Source organism: Phodopus roborovskii, unplaced genomic scaffold (genome assembly GCF_943737965.1).
Source record: "Phodopus roborovskii unplaced genomic scaffold, PHOROB, whole genome shotgun sequence".
In the NCBI taxonomy this organism is placed as follows: domain Eukaryota; kingdom Metazoa; phylum Chordata; class Mammalia; order Rodentia; family Cricetidae; genus Phodopus; species Phodopus roborovskii.
The window spans coordinates 2,332,661-2,351,210 of record NW_026126616.1 but is presented as its reverse complement, the minus strand read 5'-3'; the positions used below and the strand labels follow the sequence as shown (position 1 = coordinate 2,351,210).

At 47.2% G+C, this 18,550-nt stretch overlaps 1 protein-coding gene across 4 annotated transcripts in view; it reads right to left on the bottom strand.

Moving 5' to 3' along the window:
* The window catches only part of Slc41a2 (solute carrier family 41 member 2), a 67,422-nt gene extending 59,193 nt beyond the window's left edge, over positions 1-8,229 (bottom strand). For 2 of the 4 annotated variants that reach the window (XM_051206214.1, XM_051206217.1), the window contains exon 1: positions 901-980. In XM_051206214.1, the coding sequence (XP_051062171.1) occupies positions 901-980 (80 nt within the window). Of the gene's footprint in view, positions 1-900; positions 981-7,703; positions 7,739-8,176 lie in introns of those variants that run through there. The other 2 variants (XM_051206215.1, XM_051206216.1) reach the window with 2 other exon arrangements.
* Positions 8,230-18,550: the final 10,321 nt, after the last annotated feature.

Genomic DNA, 18,550 nt, shown 5'->3' with positions numbered 1-18,550 from the left:
TCCTATTAAGTGATAAGTGAACAAATGTTTTCTGACCACTCAGATATGCGTGCCATAGCTGGATTGTTCACTCCTGTCACGTGAAGCATGCTAAAGCCTGCTCCCTGCACCCATTTCACTTAGTCCCTCACCGGTCTAGGAGCGTTCGATACACGTGTCAAATGTGCCCACCAAACTGAAAGCATCAAAGGTCAAAGATGTGGGGTGGGAGGAGAGGACCAACAGAAGAAGGGGCTACCGTGGCTGACACGCAGAAATCCACACAGGGAATGGAGGCGTCCAAGTCACACACTCACATGACCAAACGTCAAGTGGGCATCAAGGGCAGGCCTGGAATTCCTAGCTGGGAGGAAAGCAGAGATACCTGAGTGCTCAACGCGTTCACCCACAGGGGAAGAGGGACGGGAGAGGTTAAATCCCTTCAAAGGGCCAACACATTTTAATGAATCACTTCCCTAGAGCCGACTCTCTTGACTAAATTACACTGCAATGAAAATGAGCAAGTTTGTGCACAATACTTTCCAACATCTGGGATTATTTTAGGATAATCACACGGGGCCAGTGTGATGGCTCCGTGGATAAAGGCACTTGCCACCAGGACAAGTCTGACTGCCAAAACCCACGCGGTGTTAGGTGAGAACTGACTCATGCACACGCACCACATGCACACCATGCACATACAAGTGCACACAGACTCACGAACACACACACAGCCCCCACACACAAGCGTGTACGCACATGCAGATGAGTACATTTCAAAAAAAAATCTATACATGTTAACAATATCAATTTAGTTCAACGAATATTTTAAGGCCATTTGTATATTAACAACGTATGAGTCTGTTAGTCCAGTCTAAAATCTATCTCTACATACTTACAAAACTAGCCAAGTTTCAATACCTCAAAAATCTACAGATAACGAGTCTGAACTGAAATCCCTCGTGGAACTTCCCAAACTTCTTCCCAGTTATCAGGACCATATACCAAAGGAGTCTTCCCGTTGCAGCTCAGTTTTTCGATTTAACTCTGTGATGTCACAGTACTGTGACAGCAGGAACATTCTCTGGAAACAAACTGACATCATTCAGTTCTTCCCCATAACCTCTTGGGTTGACTCTGCTGACTGATGCACTTTGAACCAGCACCTGTACAAAGCTGCCTTTGTTAGTGCTCAGAATGCCTGTCCCTGTGAGCAACCTGCACAGTTCTTCTACACTTCTAAGTAAAAATCAAGACTTACTACTTTTATCGTTGCTTGCTGCTATTGTCTTAAGACAGGGTTTGGGGTATGCCAGGTTGGCCTAGAACCACTAGGCAGCTGACATGACCTTGAGCCGGATCTTCCTGCTTCCAAAGGCTGGGCCTGCCAGAGAGCTCCCATACCCAGCACCTTCGCGTTCTCTCTACTACTGTTTTATTGTAAGAGGAAACTGTTGGTTATGTTCTAAATACATGAATTTAAGTACTAACCCTGGCATTTCAACTGAGAAAAAATTCTAATAAAACCATTTTGTTCAAGACAGTATAACTAGAAACAGCAAAACCATTCCTGCCACTGGGAAATATTCCCCTCTTGTCTCTTGTTGTTTGTTTGAGACAGCATCTTGTATGTAGTCCAGGCTAGGCTGGAACGTCCTGTGAAGAGAAGGCCACCCTGGAGTTCGGAGCAATGGTACTTCCCCTGCCTTCAGTGCCAGAATGAAAGGTCTGTGACACCGCGATTCGGCCCCATTGTCTGTTTGACTCTCCCTCTTTCTGTGTGTGTGTGTGTGTGTGTTTATATGTGTGGGCATCACATCACGAGTGTGGAGGCTGGGGAACTACTTTCAGGGGTTGGTCCTCTACAACTATAGGAGCTCTGGGGATCAAACTCAGGTTGTCAGGCAAGAGCCTTCACCTGCCAAAATGTCCCCTGCCCCCTTTGTTTTGTTTTTTTGAGATAAGGTCTCCCTCGGTAGCCCAGGCTGCCCTCAAACGCATAAGCCTTCTGTCTCAATCTCTCCAAGTGCTGGAATTATACAAATGAGATGCCATACTAGGCTCACTATGTATATTACAAACACTAGGGTAATAAATGTCTAACATGAAATTCAATGAACATGTGCTGAGTCCCTACTAGGCACCAGGTATTACACTGGTTACAAACAAGCGTTTAGTCCCTGGTATGTACCAGGTACTATACTGGTTGCCAGATGTGGAAAGTCAGAAGCAAAATCTGTTCTCAGACCTTTCCAACTTGGAGTAAAGAAGGGAACACAAACAATGACGGGAGGCTCTGGTGACAAAAACAATGGGGCCTTGTTCAGATGGAACCAGATTCTGGAACACCCGTATCACTAGCCCGAAATCCGAAGCTGACAATTGAGCTGGGAAAGACAAAGGGCCTAAAGAGACCTCCAGAAGACAGTAATCTCAGTCAGTCCTGACGAGACTCGGGCTTCTTATTTCCTCTAAGATAAACCCAAATTCCTTAAGAAGGCTAAGGAAATCCCTATGCAACCCTGAACCCTTAGGGTCTAGCGGTATCCATGTACAACATCTTGTTTTCTGCTTTACGTACTTACTGAAACAGAGTCTCAGTGTAGCCCTGGCTGGCCTAGGACTTGCTATAGAAAGAGCTTGCTGGCCTCAAACTCACAGAAATCAGCCTGCCTCTACCTCCCAAGTGCTGGGTTTAAAGGTGTGCGCCACCACTTCCCGGCAGAATCTTAGAAATTTTATCAGCATTTTAAGTCTCACCTGAATCCTTGAGTCCAATCTCTATTGCTCTCTGCAGGTGGGATGGTGAACTCAGCCTCCAGAGCAGCTGGAACTATGGGTGTCACCACCATAGCCTGCTTGATCTCAGCTTTTGCTGCTGCTAAAAAGCTGGTGTCAAACCCAAGTGGTCCTGGGTCCTGCTCCTCCGAGCTGGGTAAACAAGCTATATATATATAACTGCATTATACCCTCAGGCCTGATCTTAATCAGGCTAGGCTCTGGAGAAAAAGCGATGACTAACATATTGGAAAAACTCCAACATGAATGATAGTGACCCTACATTTACTGCTGGGCTTAGGAGAGGTCGTCATGGAGAAGCTAGGAGAAGCTAGGTGAGACCAAGAAAGCACAGCAGAGCACACCTTTAGTCCTGGCACTGTGAGTTTGAGGTCACCATGGCTTACACAGTAAGTTCCAGGCCAGCAAGGGTTACAGTGAGATGTGGTCTCAAAAAGAATTCCCCCTTTGTGGCACCTTCTAGGCAGTCCACCATGCCTAGATGAAGACGCCTACCTTCTATATATTGCTTGGAAGAAGCAACACACTAAGAAAAACAAGAAGGCTACAAAATACACTAAACTCATGGTAGCCAAGAGTGACGATACTTGCCTTTAATATCAGCCCTTAAAAGGCAGAAGCAGGTGGATCTCTGTGAGTTCTTTTGAGGCCAGCCTGGTCTACAGAGTGAGTTTCAGGACATTCAGGACATCCAGGACTGCACAGAGAATCCCTGTATTAAAAAAAAGACCAGAGAGAAGGAAGAAAGGAAGGAAGGAAGGAAGGGAGGAAGGAAGGGAGGAAGGAAGGAAAATCAGCAGGCAGGCAAAGAAAAATGCCACAGATTGCCAAGAGACATACATAACCTTTCCTCACTGGGAGCTTCTACTTCTAAATCTTGAGTCCAGTCAGAAATAAGCCTTTAAGAAAATATATAATTTTTTAAAGCCTAGCAAATAATGACTGGGACTTAGGGGAAAATAATGACCTGAATTAAAGACAGAAGGTTTTCCCACTCAGACTGTTTTTAGAGCAAAATCTCTGTACTTCCTACAATCTTTCCTTCCAATTATTCCCCCTTCCTGCTTTTCTCTGCCTTCTGAACCACACTGTCTGAAACATAGCAAGTTTCGCCTAAATCTCTAGAACAATCTTTTTTTGTAATTTTAATTTTCTTGTTATTTTTTGTTTTGTTTTGGGACAGGGTTTCTCTACATAGTTCTGGCTATACTTAAACTCACTATATAGACAAGGCTGGTCTCAAATTCAGAGCCATCCCCCTGCCTCTGCTTCCCAAGCCTGGCTAAGACTGTTCTTTACTTACTTGTCCTGTCCTTAACTCAAAGTTACTATTTCCTTTAGCAGCTGATCATGAAAACAGGAATATGACTAAATCCACCCACATCAAATTAAAACAGATGGGGCTGGAGAGATAGCTCAGGGGTTAACGATCCTTTCCAAGGACCCACATGGCAGTTCACAACCACTAGGGTGTACACTGTTGCAGGCACCAGAAATGCATGTGATGCAAGCATGCGTGGAGGCGAAGCACTCATAAACATAAAATAAATTTACAAATCAAAATAAGGTTAGATAGTTCCAGCCATTCCCGTGTGTGTGTGTGTGTGTGTGTGTGCGCGCGCGCATGCGCGCGCGCGCCGAGTGTATAGAGACAAAGATACATACATTATACATGTATTTTAAAGGTAAATAAATTTAGCTACAGTAATTTCACAGAGATGAGGGGATACCTACAAGTCCACTACATAAATCAGGCAAGTTGACTCAGACCATCGTTTCCCAGGAATTGAGGTATGAATGGTGGTACACATTTTTAATCCCAGCACTAGGAAGGCAAAGGCAGGTAATCTCTGGGAGTTCAAGGCCAGCCTGGTGAGTTCTAGGTGCCCAGGTCTACATAGCGAGTTCCAGGACAACCAGAGCTACATAAGAGAGACCCTATCTCAAAAGCAAAACAACAACAACAAAAACAAAAAACTAGCAACCAGGGGTCAGCTACCCCAAACCCATCAGTTTTCATTGCCTCTTACTTCTAGACGTTGTTGTTTGGGGGTGATTTTCTTTGCACCAGGATTTCACTAGGTAGCCCTGGTTGGCCTGAAACTTACAAGAGCTCCAATGCTGAAATTACAGGCATGTTCCACCATGCCCAGTTTACAGAGAACCTTTCTCAACAAGCGGTCAAAAACTGCAGGAAGCGCAGGCGGGAGCCCGGTAAGAGATCGGTGTTTATACTTTCTGTGTTAAGTTCATTAGATAAATCACAGCAAAACCACAATGAGGTATCGACGCTGTCTGCTTTTTTTTTCTAATAAAGGCTATGAGGCATAAGATTATTTGCTTTATAAGTTATAAGTTGGGCCGGGCATTGGTGGCTCACGCCTTTAATTCCAGCTCCCAGAGAGGTAGAGGCAGGCAGATCTCTGTGAGTGAGAGGCCAGCCTGGTCTACAGAGCGAGTTCTAGGACAGCCAAGGGTACACAGAGAAATCCTGTCTAGAAAAACCAAAGTAATAATGAGGAGGAGAAGTAGTTGTTACAGGTTGAGGAGCAGGAGAGAGGGATTAGACTGTCCTTTACATCCTTCGCTTTCCATCATCTCACTGGAAATCTTTCACCTTCTTTCCTAGAGAACCCCTGAAATTGGATAGAATATGTCTCAACAGTAACCGATTCCCTGCGTGACCAAACTATTCAGTTTCCTGAGTCTTCCACATTTCATATTTAGCAAAGAACCTTGCTGAGCCAGTTTAATTAGAACACCCTCCCCAGGTATGTGATGGGGGGAGGTCATCATCCTTCACCAGAGTCCAGGCTTGTCTTCAGCAGGACTTACCCAGAATCCCCCTGGAAGGGGATGCAGCCCCTGTCCTTGCTCTTACCTATAAATTCCTGTTTAGCCATATCCCTTTGAGGGTTAAACCCAATTTGTCTCCCCAGGGCCAAACCCATTGCCATGCACAATCCTTATCTTGCTACAGTGGTCTCTAATACAGCTCTTCGCCACGCAGCAAGTTTCATTAAATAACTTTTTCTTTAGCAGCAGTTAGATCAATGGGAAAAAGGAATCTGAAATGTTCTAGAACCGAGAAACATCATCTCTTCTGGTATTTTTTGAAAGAAAGACCCGAGGCTGGATTTGTACACATTCAACAATCAACCAGGTGGAAAGACCACTTGCATCCATTCAGTTCCAGGAAGCTTTTAACCTCAGCCGGCACAATGTTCTTCATGGAACACGCCAGTGGACACCTGCTATCCTGGTACTGGAAAGCAGAGGTGGAGGATTGCTGCAAGGCCAGCTTGGTCTACACAGTGAGCTCCAGGCCAGCCTGGGCTACGGAGTGAGAGAGACTTTATCTCAAAAAGAAAACAAATTACCTAGCATCCGCCTGTATCATAACTGCAATAGAAACTATAAAAACTGAAAGGGGAAAAAGACCTTTCGCTTTATAGAAACCCACATGAAAATTTGGTTGCGTATCCAGCATAAATTACTTGTAGATAATGATAAGTGAAACTTTTCAAGCTAACACAGGATTAGGAAAGCAGCAACTGACATCTTGTCAGGATCCCAGATAAAGGGTACTCTGAAAGATCCAAATACTACTTGGTCAATTTTTACCCATTTGACCAATACCAGTCTAAAATCTAGATTTTTCCCCCTATACATGAATAATACAACTCAACTACAACCACAACAAAACAAAGAGTAAAAACAGGAGCAAAGGATCTCCTTAGACATTTCTCCAAAACAGAGACACACTTGGCCAATAAGCATAGGAAAGACTGTTTCTATCCCTGGTCTGAAACACAAATTAAAGCCACTTAGAGGTATCAAGTCACACCCACTAGGGTGGCTAAAAAAAAGTTTAAAAATGGCAAGTGTGATTTAAGGACATTGCAACCCACATGGTGAGAGTACAAAACGCAGCAACTTTGATTAAAGCCCAAAAAAGCTTCTTTAAAAAGTTAAACACTGAGCAAATCCATGCCTAAGCATGCGTTCAGGGGCATTGAAAATGCATACTGACAAATGTTCTAGCCGCATTAATTATAGCCAATGGCTAAAAAAGAGTAAAACAATCCAATTTCATTAACTAGTGAATGGATGTGGTAGTGATCACATCCAAATAGTCATTCAGCTATAAGAAAGTACAGAGCAGACACTAGCTACATGAACGAGCTTTGAAAACATTTAGTTAAGTGAAGGAAACCAGACAAAACGCCACACACACACACACACACACACACACACACACACACACACACACACACTAACTAGCCGAGTGTGGCTGAAGCCTGTGATCTCACCACTTGAGAAGTTGAGGCAAGAGGACCACGAATTCAGATTAGCCTAAAACTATACAGCAAGACTGCTTCCCTTAGGGAAGAGCCAAAATCTTGTCTTTAAACGGAGGAGGTGGGAAACCACAAATACTGTATGAATTCATCAATGTCCACAGGGGGCAAAGGCATAGGAATAGAGAGATTAGTGGTACTCAGTGGGTGGGCACAGTGGGGAAATGGATAGCGACTAACAAGTACGGGGTTTCTTTTGGAGGTTTAAGAAAATATGATCTGGATAGTGGTGACAGTTGCGAAACTAGATCAATATACGAAAAGCCACATTGGGGGGGGGGGGTTATAAGCAGCACGTATGCCACCTGATGTGTCAATCAAACGTCCATTCACGAAAAGAGGACATGGGTATAATACACCTATATGTAAGTAGCACGCACAAACACGCCAGCTCTCGTCGTCAATGGACACCGAGGCTTCTTAGATCCAGACATTCTGTACGCGCCTATATCCAAGCGCGCTGCTGAGCCCCGAAGCAGGTTCCTGGGGTGAGCGCAGCCCGCCTCCCAGCATCTGCACCTGAGCTCACCTCCCTTCATCCCTGGGGCGCGCGCCCCTGCTCACCGAGGCCTCCGGAGGGGGCGCGGAGCCCGAGGGCAGCGGCGTGCGGCCTCGGGTCCCGCCGGCCCCGGCTGCAGCGCGCGGCAGCACCGCCGCCCTCCGACACCGAGCCAGCCAGCCGAGCCCCTGCGCGGCGCCGCCCCCCGGGAGTCAGTCCGCCCGGCCCGGCCCGGCCCGGCCCAGCCCCGCGGGCCCGCCGCGCCTCCGCGCCGCCGCTGACAGCCGCCCGGCGCCCGCGGCCACGCGCGCGCGCGCCCGCCCCGCCCCGCGCGCGCGCGCAGCCGGCCGAGCCCGCCGAACGCCGCTGATGTGGCCGCCCGGCGGCTACCCGGATCCGCGGCCGCGCCCCGGCAGCCGCCCGGCCCCCGGCCCCGGCCCCGGCTCCGGCCCCGGCTCCGGCTCCCGCTGGCAGCGGTAGCTCAGGCTGCCCCGCGCATCCTCCGCGCCGCATCCCAGCCCGCGCATCCTCCGCTCACCTCTCCGTGGGCCCCGGGGGCCTCTGCGGGTCCGGCTTGCGTTGCCTGCGGATGCGAACGCGGCCGAGATTCAGCCGAGGACGTGGGAGTCGTTGCGCGCTTCCCCGAGGCCAAAGGACGGGGAGGAGACGCGCGGGCGGCGTCACGCCCTCCCAGAGCCTGGCAGGGTCAGAGCCAAGCGCACGGGCGCTGCCCAGTCGAGCCTTTCAGTTTGCCCACGCTCGGTAGTGGAGGTAGACTCGAGCCAGAGCCTGCCAAGGAACACCGGGAGCTGCTTCGATGGCTGTTTGTTAGGTGCCTATTATATGCGATCCAGAGAGAGGAACTCCACCACCCCACCCATCAAGGGTGTGAGCCCTAGGGCGACCACGACTCCAGGGAAAGCTGCTCAGTTTGACCCTGAGGCCTCAAACCAAAGCTTTCACCGCACTGGGACAGGGGTGCTCTAGCGGCTGCTCAGGTGGACACTGGACTATTTATCCTCCGTTTTCTTCTGTGTTAACAGTGAGACCTTGAACTTAACTTTGACCCGTAAGGGAGCTTCTGAATGGTTCTTGACTATCTGCTCACAGGCACGCGCGCGCACACACACACAAGTTGGGTATGGTGGCACCCACCTTTAATTCCAGAGGCAGGTGGTTCTCAGGGAGTTCGAGACCAGCCTTCTCTATTTAGCAGGTTCCAGGAAAGCCAAGGTTACACGGTGAGATCTTGTCTAAAAAAAAAAAAAAAAAAAAAAAAATCAAATCAAATCAAAAAACCAGCTGGGCAGAGGTGGCACACACCTTTAACCCCAACACTCCAGAAGCAGAGGCAGTCGGATCTCTGTGAGATCAAGGCCAGCCTGATCTACGGGAGTTCCAGGACAGATTCCAAGGCTACAGTGAAATCCTGCCTAGAGAAACAAAAACCAGTCATTCACTTGTCGATTTTTGTTGTTGAATCCTAGAAAATAAATAAAATCTTCGTGCAGCCCAAACTAGCCTTAAACTATTTTGGGTTTGTTTGTTTGTTTGTTTTGGTTTGGTTTTCTTGTCTCGCCATGTAGTGTGTAGATTTGACTGGTCTGGAACTTGATATATAGACCCTTGAACTCACGGTGATCTGCCTGCCTCAGCCTCTTAATGCTGGGATTAAAGGCAGAAACCACCATTCTCCAACCCGGGGCTCAACCTGTTACCCATCCTGTACCGCTGTGCTCAGCTCCAGCACAGTTTCTAAAGGATTTCAAAGTAGCAGTGTGGTGGGTTAAGGCTGGAAAGGTGATTAGCTTTTAAAAACTGGTTCTGCTTGCTGAGCGGTGGTGGCACACACCTTTAATCCCAGCACTTGGGAGGCAGAGGCAGGCAGATCACTATGAGTTTGAGACCAGCCTGGTCTACAGAGCAAGTCCCAGGACAGGCTCCAAAACAATACAGAGAAGTCCTGTCTACTGGTACTGTTCTTACAATACCAGCAGCTTCCCAACCCTCCACCAACACACACTTGGAACTCCAGTTCCAATGGACCCCAAGCTCTCCTCTGGCTTCCACGGGCATCTGCACGTCTACAATAGCTTAAAGTTTTAAATCTTTGGAGGATTTTAAAACACCTTCAGGAATGAGAGCATTACTGTGAAGAATATAAGCACTGAATACATTTTACAGGAAGTCAATATTTTGGTTTAGGGTTCTGTGTCCCTGTTACCACAAACTGAAACTGTTCCACTTTCCCAGAAACAGCTGTTTGGATTGACATAGTTATAAAGCTGCCTCTGCCTTCCCTGATGCACACGCAACGGCAACCTGATGGTTCTTGAGTTTTCTGTTGTTCCCCGTCTCTATCTTACAAGGGAAGGGACTTTCAAATGACCAGTCTGGCCCTGGGCTTCTGGTCCCCACTTTACCCCACTGGGGCGCCCACTCTGTTTTGTGGAATGAAGTCTAGCCCAGAGATCCGAGTGCCTATGCCTCCCGAGTGCTGGGATTGAAGGCTTGCGCCACTGCTGCCCAGCTGCATGGGTATCACTTTGCAGCCCATTTTCTGAGACGGAGTCTCTGGACAAACTTGAAGCTTGCTGCTTCAGCTAGTCTGGTGTGCTTGTTAATTGTTGGGTGTTACGTCAGCTTGACACAAGCTAGGGTCATCTGATAAGAGGAAACCTCAATTAAGAAAATGTCTCCATCAGATTTACCTCTAGCCAAAGCTGTGGGGCATTTTTTGATCAATGATTGATGGTGGAGAGTCCTGCCCACTGTGGATGGTGCCACCCCTAAGCAAGCAGTCCTGGGTTGTATAAGAAAGCAAACTGGACCAGCTACAGGCAGCAATCAAGTAAGCATGGTTCTTCTATGGCCTCTCCCTCAGATCCAGTCCCCAGGTCCCGCCCTGCTTGAGTTCCTACCCTGGATTTCCTCAATGGTGGGCTGTGATTGAGATGCGGAAGCCTAATGAGCCCTTTCCTCCCCAGGCTGCTGCCCTCCAGGTCTTCCTCTCAGCAGCAGAAAGTAAACTAGTACACCCAGCCAATCAGGGGGTGCGTCGACATCTGTGTGCCCTCCCTGATGCCCAAGTGTTGGGATGTTAGGAAAAGGCAAAAGCATCTTGTTCCAAGTGCTGCCATTCCGACTTCAGACTCCATTTTACCTGTAGGGGGAAACAAAGTTCAGGTTCCCAAGCTCTAGGGACACTGGGAACCTTGCAATAGCTGACCAACCTCCTCCTTATACCACAGGAACAGTCGCTAAGCAGCTGTGGTTCTATAGAAACATAATGCCCGTTCCCATCGGTTGGACGGCAAAGCTCGCATTGGATGCCAACTGACAGTGATGGGACACTTAAGTCCCCAATCTCTGAATTCTGATTGGTGAAAATTTTTAACTGTAACTTGGCAACAAATGTTTGTGATTGAGAGCACTTGATCCTCTTGGGGGAAGTCCTGGTTCGATTCCCAGCATCCATGTGGCAGCTCACAGCTGTTACTTCAGTTCCAGGGTGTGTGATGCCCTGTTCCAGCTTGGCTGAACACTGAGCACACAATGGTGCACATACATACATGCTGGCAAACACATTCAGACAAATATAATGTCATCAAGTAAATCTTTTTTTCTTTCCTTTTAAAAGAAAGCTGGATGCCTGTAGCACACACTTCTAATTCCAGTGATGATGAGATGGGAGGTAGAAATAGGTAGATCACAGGAAGCTCAATAGGCAGGTGGTTTAGCCTACTTGGCAAAGTTCCAAGCCAGCGTGAGACTCTGATTCATACAAAAAGTGGAAGGTTCCCAAGAAATATCACCAGAGGCTGTACTCTGACCTCTACAACACATGTGCATGCACACAAAGAACCAGTGTGAACTACTTAAGGGTGATCCCACAAACAATATAAAATATCCCCAAAGCAAAAGCATTAGGGAGTACTGTCATTCAAATGTCACACCGCCCATGCAGCAAAGGACCCACAATTTCTGCCCTGTTATCACAACTATTCCTAGGACTTTAGAACATTTACATGGGTACACATGGAGTCCATTTGACTGTGGGAGATGGGTCCAAGTTGACTCCCTGAAGCTTATGTGCAAGCCAAAGTTACATTTTAAGTTTTAATTACTGTCTTACAGATCCATGGAACAAAAATGACTGATCTGTAAGTCCCTTGCCCAAGGACAGATAGTTTCTGAAATGCTGGAGGCTACTGTTTATAGAATATAGTAGGCTATGTGTTTTTACTCCCCAAGACAAGTTTGTTTGACCCATCTATACCAGATGGGTTTGATCACATGTGGGTGGGAGATACATAGGCAGGAAATTTGTCAGGAATGCTTGCCCCTGGTTGGACCTGAAGAGAAATGTGATAAATTATGGGTTCTTCTTCTTAAGCCCTTGCCATACTTGATGCTGGGTCATTTCCCAGGAACCTGGGTATGAACCTGGCCAGAGCTTATGCACCTGGCCAGTATTAATTAAGGCTTGCTTCAAATTTGGCTTTAAACTGTGGTAGTGAGCTTAATCTCTTCTCCATTGGTGGAATTAACAGAAAATGAAAGTTTTAGATGTGTTAACGTCACCACTGTTTATAATCTGCACTGAGAGCTACATTGTAGAAAAAGGCAGGGATTCATGCACCTTCTGTAGAGTTCATGAGGGCCGTGTACTCACAGAGAAGCGCTAAGACAACCAGGGATGTTAATGTCAATGTCACTGGAGGAGATAAAACCAAACACCTACACACTATCCAGAAGACTGAGAGGGGAGGTTGTTAAGGACCTGTGACCTTTTGCTATCTGAAGGGACAGACCTCCCTCTAATTCCCCAGAATGCTTATTCTAGACTCTTCCTTCCCTAGGCCATTGCCCATCCTTCGGGGAGATGTCACATGTCCTATAGGGCCTGCTGACCTCTATGCTATCATCAGAGACCACTCTAGATTCCAGATCATATAACTGTGGGACCCACCCTCATGATCACATGCATTTTGTAAAAGAGTTTCCATGTAGTCACATCATAAACTCTATTGTACACCTGGAATTGGAATTATGAGCATTTTGTTTCCTGGAGACCCTTTTCCAAATATTGTGTTTAAATATGCCTACAACATACTGCCTGGTGTTAAGCTTCCTGAAATCTGATGGAGGCTGCAGAAGTCATCTACACAGGGCTTTCATTCTCATCTCTTTGAGTTGCTGACTTGCCAGTCTATGCAGGAGATTGATGCTGGGCAGTGGTGGCTCACACCTTTAATCCCAGCACTCTGGAGACAGAGGCAGGCGGATCTCTGTGGGTCTGAGGCCTGCCTGGTCTACAAAGCATGTTCTAGGACAGCCAGGGCTACACAGAGAAACCCTTTTTCGAAAAACTAAATCACAACAGCAAAGAAAAGGAGTAAGAAGTAGAGCCTTAGAGAAGAGAGACTTTGGAAGTGTAGAGCAGAGTGAGTATAGATGTCATAGATTTGGAGATTCTTTGTGCAGTGGCAGTTGTTATGATGTATGGGGATTAAGGGATCAAGGACACCAACTTTTTGGCCATTGATCTGTACTGAGGCCAAGCTGTAGTAACACAGCCCGAGTCTGTAGAGGAGGAGAGAAAGTGGAGGGGATTCCCATAAGCTCCAAGAGGAACCGAGAGCAGAAGCTGCCAGAGATGGGGGAGAGGAGGGGAGGGAGGGAGACTGGGGGGGGGGGCAGAAGGGATCAAGCAGGCCGAGCACTCAGCTCCCAGAGGGTGGAGGAAGCTTCAAAGGGAGGTGAGAACAGCAGCTGCCGGGCTGCAGTTTCTAGAGGGAAGAGATAAGGAAACTCACAATGTATCGGTCCAGGAAGGCACACAGAGGGAAAAAGTAGGTAACCGGGAGTGGGAAGAAACAAGGAAAAGGGTCCCAGGCTGCTGCAGGCCAGACTGCAGCTCCTGGGGAAGCGCTGAAGTGGATGAAGTGTTGCTGTGACAAGAATTTCCCCTGGGCATCCCCAAGCAGAATGGGAAACTTGACAGAGAGGAGATTGTTCCCGATCACGGAGGAAAGGCATCCCTTGTCCTTGTGACTGGAACCCAGTGGGGGGTGAGAGGAGCTTCCCTACACACAGTAAACACCGGGGCAGCTGCGGTGACACTTATCCAGAGGAGAAGGGGGAAACCACAAGCAAAGGGGGATGTGCACGTGGGCGCAGCGGCCAGACGAGTAGCAGGCTGCAGGAGCAGAGAAGCATGCAGAGCGTGGAGGGCACAGCAGGCCAGAGCCCAGACAGACAGGCACAAAGAGCAGACCAGAGACGCAGGGTTAGAAAACACGTAGAAGGAAGCAGCAGCTGGAGATGCTCGCTCTAGGATTTGGAATCCAATCGCGTGGGTGGCAGAAGCCGGCAGAAACAAATGATCAGTACATACCCCGAGAGTCAGAGCAGCAGCTTGTCCGGAGCTCCTTGGGAGGGAACTCATTTATGACCCAGGTTTCAGCACCAGATGAATAAAAGGAAAAAAAGAAGGAGGAGGAGAAAAAAAAAAAAAAAAAAAAAAAGTAAAGGCCATGACTGCTCCTAGGTATGGTGGAGAAGCAAGTTTATTGAAGACAAAGGGGAGAACATAATTAGAGGCAGAGACATTTGGGAGAGTCCAGAGTGAACACAACCAGACAGACTTAGGTCATGCGAGGAGAGAAAAAAGGAGCTGCAGACCCTGGGCTACCAGGGTAAAAGGTAGATCAAAAGGGCCAGGTACCCAAAATGGCTGGGTCATATAGGGAAGGGCAGCCCAGACCCTGGGCTGCAGAAGTTTAGGGTAGGGATGGGTATGCCATAGCCTGTAATAGGAAGGGACTGGAGAATCAGGGAGAACCTGGTGGTCAATGTCTGCTTTGATATGTTAATAAGCACCTCATTGAGCCATTTGTCCAGGATTTGTTACACACAGGACTCCAGTGTGCCAAACGCTATCATCATTCATCCATCCGCAAATATTTATTAAGTACTTAATTAAAAGTGATTTTCCATCCTCTGCTCTGGGAGTACGGCTCTGGTTTCACTCATGGAAAAATAAAAGAGTGTCTGTCTCACAGGGTCCCTGATCAAGAAAGAAAAGATGGACAATTAAAACATTTACCTATGGGATGGCCAGTGAAGACACTTGTCATCAAGCCAGACAACCTGAGTTTGGTCCTAGGGCATATGGTAGAGAGGACCAACCCCTGCAAGTTGTCCTGTGACCCTCACACAAGGTCTGTGGCATGTCTACCCACATGCACTCACAATATATGTAATACAATTTTAAGTATATCTTGCCATATGGTGATAATTACTAAGAAAGCAGAGTTAAAAGGTTTGAGCCAGATGTAGCAGTGAACAACTTTGATCCCAGCACTCAGAAGGCAAAGGCAAGTAGATCTCTGTGAGTTCAAGACCAGCCTAGTCTACAGAGTGGAGTTCCAGGACTACACAGTGAAACCATGTTACCTTCCTACCCCCAAAAGAAAAGTTTTGGAATGGGGAAGGGGAGGCCATAGAAGGAGGGGCTTTGTTTCATTTATAGTAAACATCCTCCTTAATTATACTATAACCAGAGAAAATTTAATAGCTGGATCAGAAAGAAATAGGAAGGCAGTTATGATATGGGGGGGGGGCCCAGTAAATACAAACGTTCTGAGGCAGAAATGAATGTGCTGTATCCAGATGACATCAATAGGCCGGGGAGGTAACTGGGAGGGTAGAATGGTTGCCTAGCAGGCCAAGCATTGAGAATGGGGGTGGAAACAGAGACAGGGCACAATCCTTTGTCTAGAATGCAGTGAGAAGCCCCCGAAGGATCTGAACCCACTGTAAGTTTGGTTTCAGTGGAACTGTTGTGGAGAACAAAGTCGGACCATGCCTAAGACAGTTCCTTATAAATCCGGATGAGAGGGATGGTGGCCTGGTCCTGGTCAAACAGAAGCAGTAAGGAGTTTCCGGGCTCTGGACATGTCTGTTTGGAAGCCGAGGCAAAAGGCAGGATTTGCTCATGGAAGTATGGCAAAGGAGACAAAAAGGGTTTTTTGCCGCTGCAGTGGAGATGGATCTGGGACCTCGAGAGAGCCCGGCAGGAGCAGTCTTGCAGTAGAGGGCAGTTTTGAGCCATGCTTTAAGACGGATAAGTTGAGGCTTTACCCTCTGACTCCATGTCTGCAAAACATAATAACCTCCTGAGTTTAGAACTGGGTGTAGAGCAGTAACAGCACACTTTCTTAGTGAGCTCGAGGTCCTGGGCTACTTCCCCAGCACCCAGAAAAACACTCTTGAGTTTACCACTGCCTTGATCTCAGAGAAGACAAACAGTTTTACACACAACACAACACCTGCAGCTGCAAGCCAGAGGAGATTTGAGGGGCCATAGTTTACAGAGCAGAGGCATCTTCCGAAGTTTGGAGGTTGGGGGAGAGGGTCAATAGAGACAAGTAAGAGGACATAGTTTAGATTGAAATCGGAAGGATTAACAGTCAGGGAAAGATCAATTTTAGGAATGGGAATTAGCAAACAAGAAAAGGGGCTAGAGAGATGGCCTAGCAGGCAAAAGCTTTTGCTATGAAAGCCAGAGAACCTGAGTTCAAATCCCCCAGTACCCACACAAAGCTGGCCATGGTCAAATGTGTTTGGAATCCCATAGAGATGGGAGATGAGGAAGCTCGAAGCCAAGCTAGTTCTTCAGCCACAGTGGTAAACAAAGAGACCTCGTCTCAAAGAAGCTAGAAGGTGAGACCCAACACCAAGATTGTCCTTTGACCTCTAACAGAGGTGTTGTGATGCACCCATGCTTGCAAACACACAGAGACAAATGCACACACACACACACACACACACACAGAGAGAGAGAGAGAGAGAGAGAGAGAGAGAGAGAAAGAGAGAGAGAGAAAACAAATGAGCTACTGTGATGGGGGCGGGGCATCTTGAATGACCAGAGTTGGTGCAGGGCTGTTTGACAGCTGAGTCTCTTGGTGATTGACCTTTAACTGAGCTTTTTTTCCCACGAGGTCTTGCTCTGAGTGAGCTGTCCCTGTCCCCGGTGTCTTTAGAAGGTGCTCTGCCCTGTGTGTGTTCGTTAGGGTTCTATCAACCTTGACCAGCGAGTTCTTGCCTCCAGGCTTTAAGCATCTTGTTCTTTTTAACTAGGAAGACTCCATTCTTCCAGAACCCTGCCCTGCCTGATCTACACCCACCAGACAGATTGAGTCTCTCTTCTTTGTTTCCGCAGTATCCATTGAATAGCACTTAAATAGCACTCAGAACTATCTGATTTGGTGAAGTGAAGCTTTACCACCTATCTACTCTTAGAGTTTGTCAACTATACTATTATCTCATACTTGCTTGACATTGCCAACCCTAAGCGAGTAGTCTATAGTTACCTAATTGAAACAAATGAATGAACACAGCTAGTTCTTCTGTTGATGGTGCTGTGAGCTGCATTTTGGGTTTTGATTCTGGTTCCACTCCTAGCAGAATAATCCATTAAGTATAAGTATACAGATAATATATATATATGCATGCAAGCTGGGCAGAATAATCCATTAAGTATACAGATAATATATATGCAAGCTAGGTAACTCCAGCTGGCCTCAAACTTTAAATCCTTCCGTTCAGCCTTCAAGTGCTTTGGATACAGCTTACACCACCATGCCGGATGTCATTTATTTAATTTAGAATTAAACTGTAGGAGGCTAGAGAGATGGCCTAGCAGTTAAGAACACTGGCTGCTCTTGCAGAAGACATGGGTTCAATTCCCAGCACCCACACAGTAACTTGCAGCTGCTTAACTCCTGTTCCAGGGGATCTGATGCCCTCTTCTGAGGGGCCAGGCACATGGCAAACAGACACACTTGCAGGAAAAAAAAAAAAAAAGTTCATACATTACAAATAAAGATATATAACTTTTAAAAAGAATTTAACCGCATGCGGCATGCTTTAAGCTGTCTTGGTGGAGCTTTGCTAGGACACAGACTCTGAGTTCCTCTACTTCTCTTTGGCTGCCAGTGTGTACCTGTGCCACCAGGACCCGCTCCTCTGTTCTATCTTCAAAAATATTCCAGAATCTGGGGACTGAAGAGCTGGCGCAGCAGTTGGGATGCGAGACAGACTGCTTTTCTGCTTTTCTAGGGGACCTGAGTGAATTAAGGCTAGACTTTAAATGAAAAGGAGGTAGATTAGATGCAAGAGGATCTCTGAGTTCTGAGTTCTAGGACAGTCGGGGCTACAGAGAAACCCTGTCTTGAAAACAAACAAGGAGAAATGGATCTGAGAAGATGACTCACCCGTGAACGCAGAGGACCCAGGTTCTGTTCCCAGTATCCACGTGGCAGCTCATAGCCATGAGAGCCAGGTGTAGCGGAGCAGGCCTTCAGACCCAATACCCCAGAGGCCAAGGCCAGTCTATCTCTGTGAGTTCAAGACCAGCCTGTTTTCCATGGTGGCTTTTGATTGGATCTCAATCATTTGATTACACCAATAAAGGCTCAGGAGCCAGATGCTGGGGTTAAAAATCTGCTCGTTCAGATTGTTCAGAGCAATCACCCAGCCGACCCTCCCCTGACAACATCCAAAAAAAAAAAAAAAAAAAAAAAAAAAAAGTAAAAGGCCTTTCTCCTCACCAGCTCAAACAAAACCCCTCAAACTGAATGTTACTGTGTGTCTATCTGTCCTCCTGACTCATCTTACTCTCTATGGTTTTTTTTCCTGTCAACTGGTTGTTTGATCTGCCTCTTGACCTATGGTTGACTTTATTTAATCCTATTTACAATATCCAAGCAGAAAGCTCTTGGGTTAAAGGTTTGTGCTAGGGCTGAGACACACTACAACTTGAAACAGGTTTTTCTAGTAAATAACACAATCTTGGGGTTCTCGGTGTGATACAATAGCCTGCAAAGCTACATAGTGAGTTCAA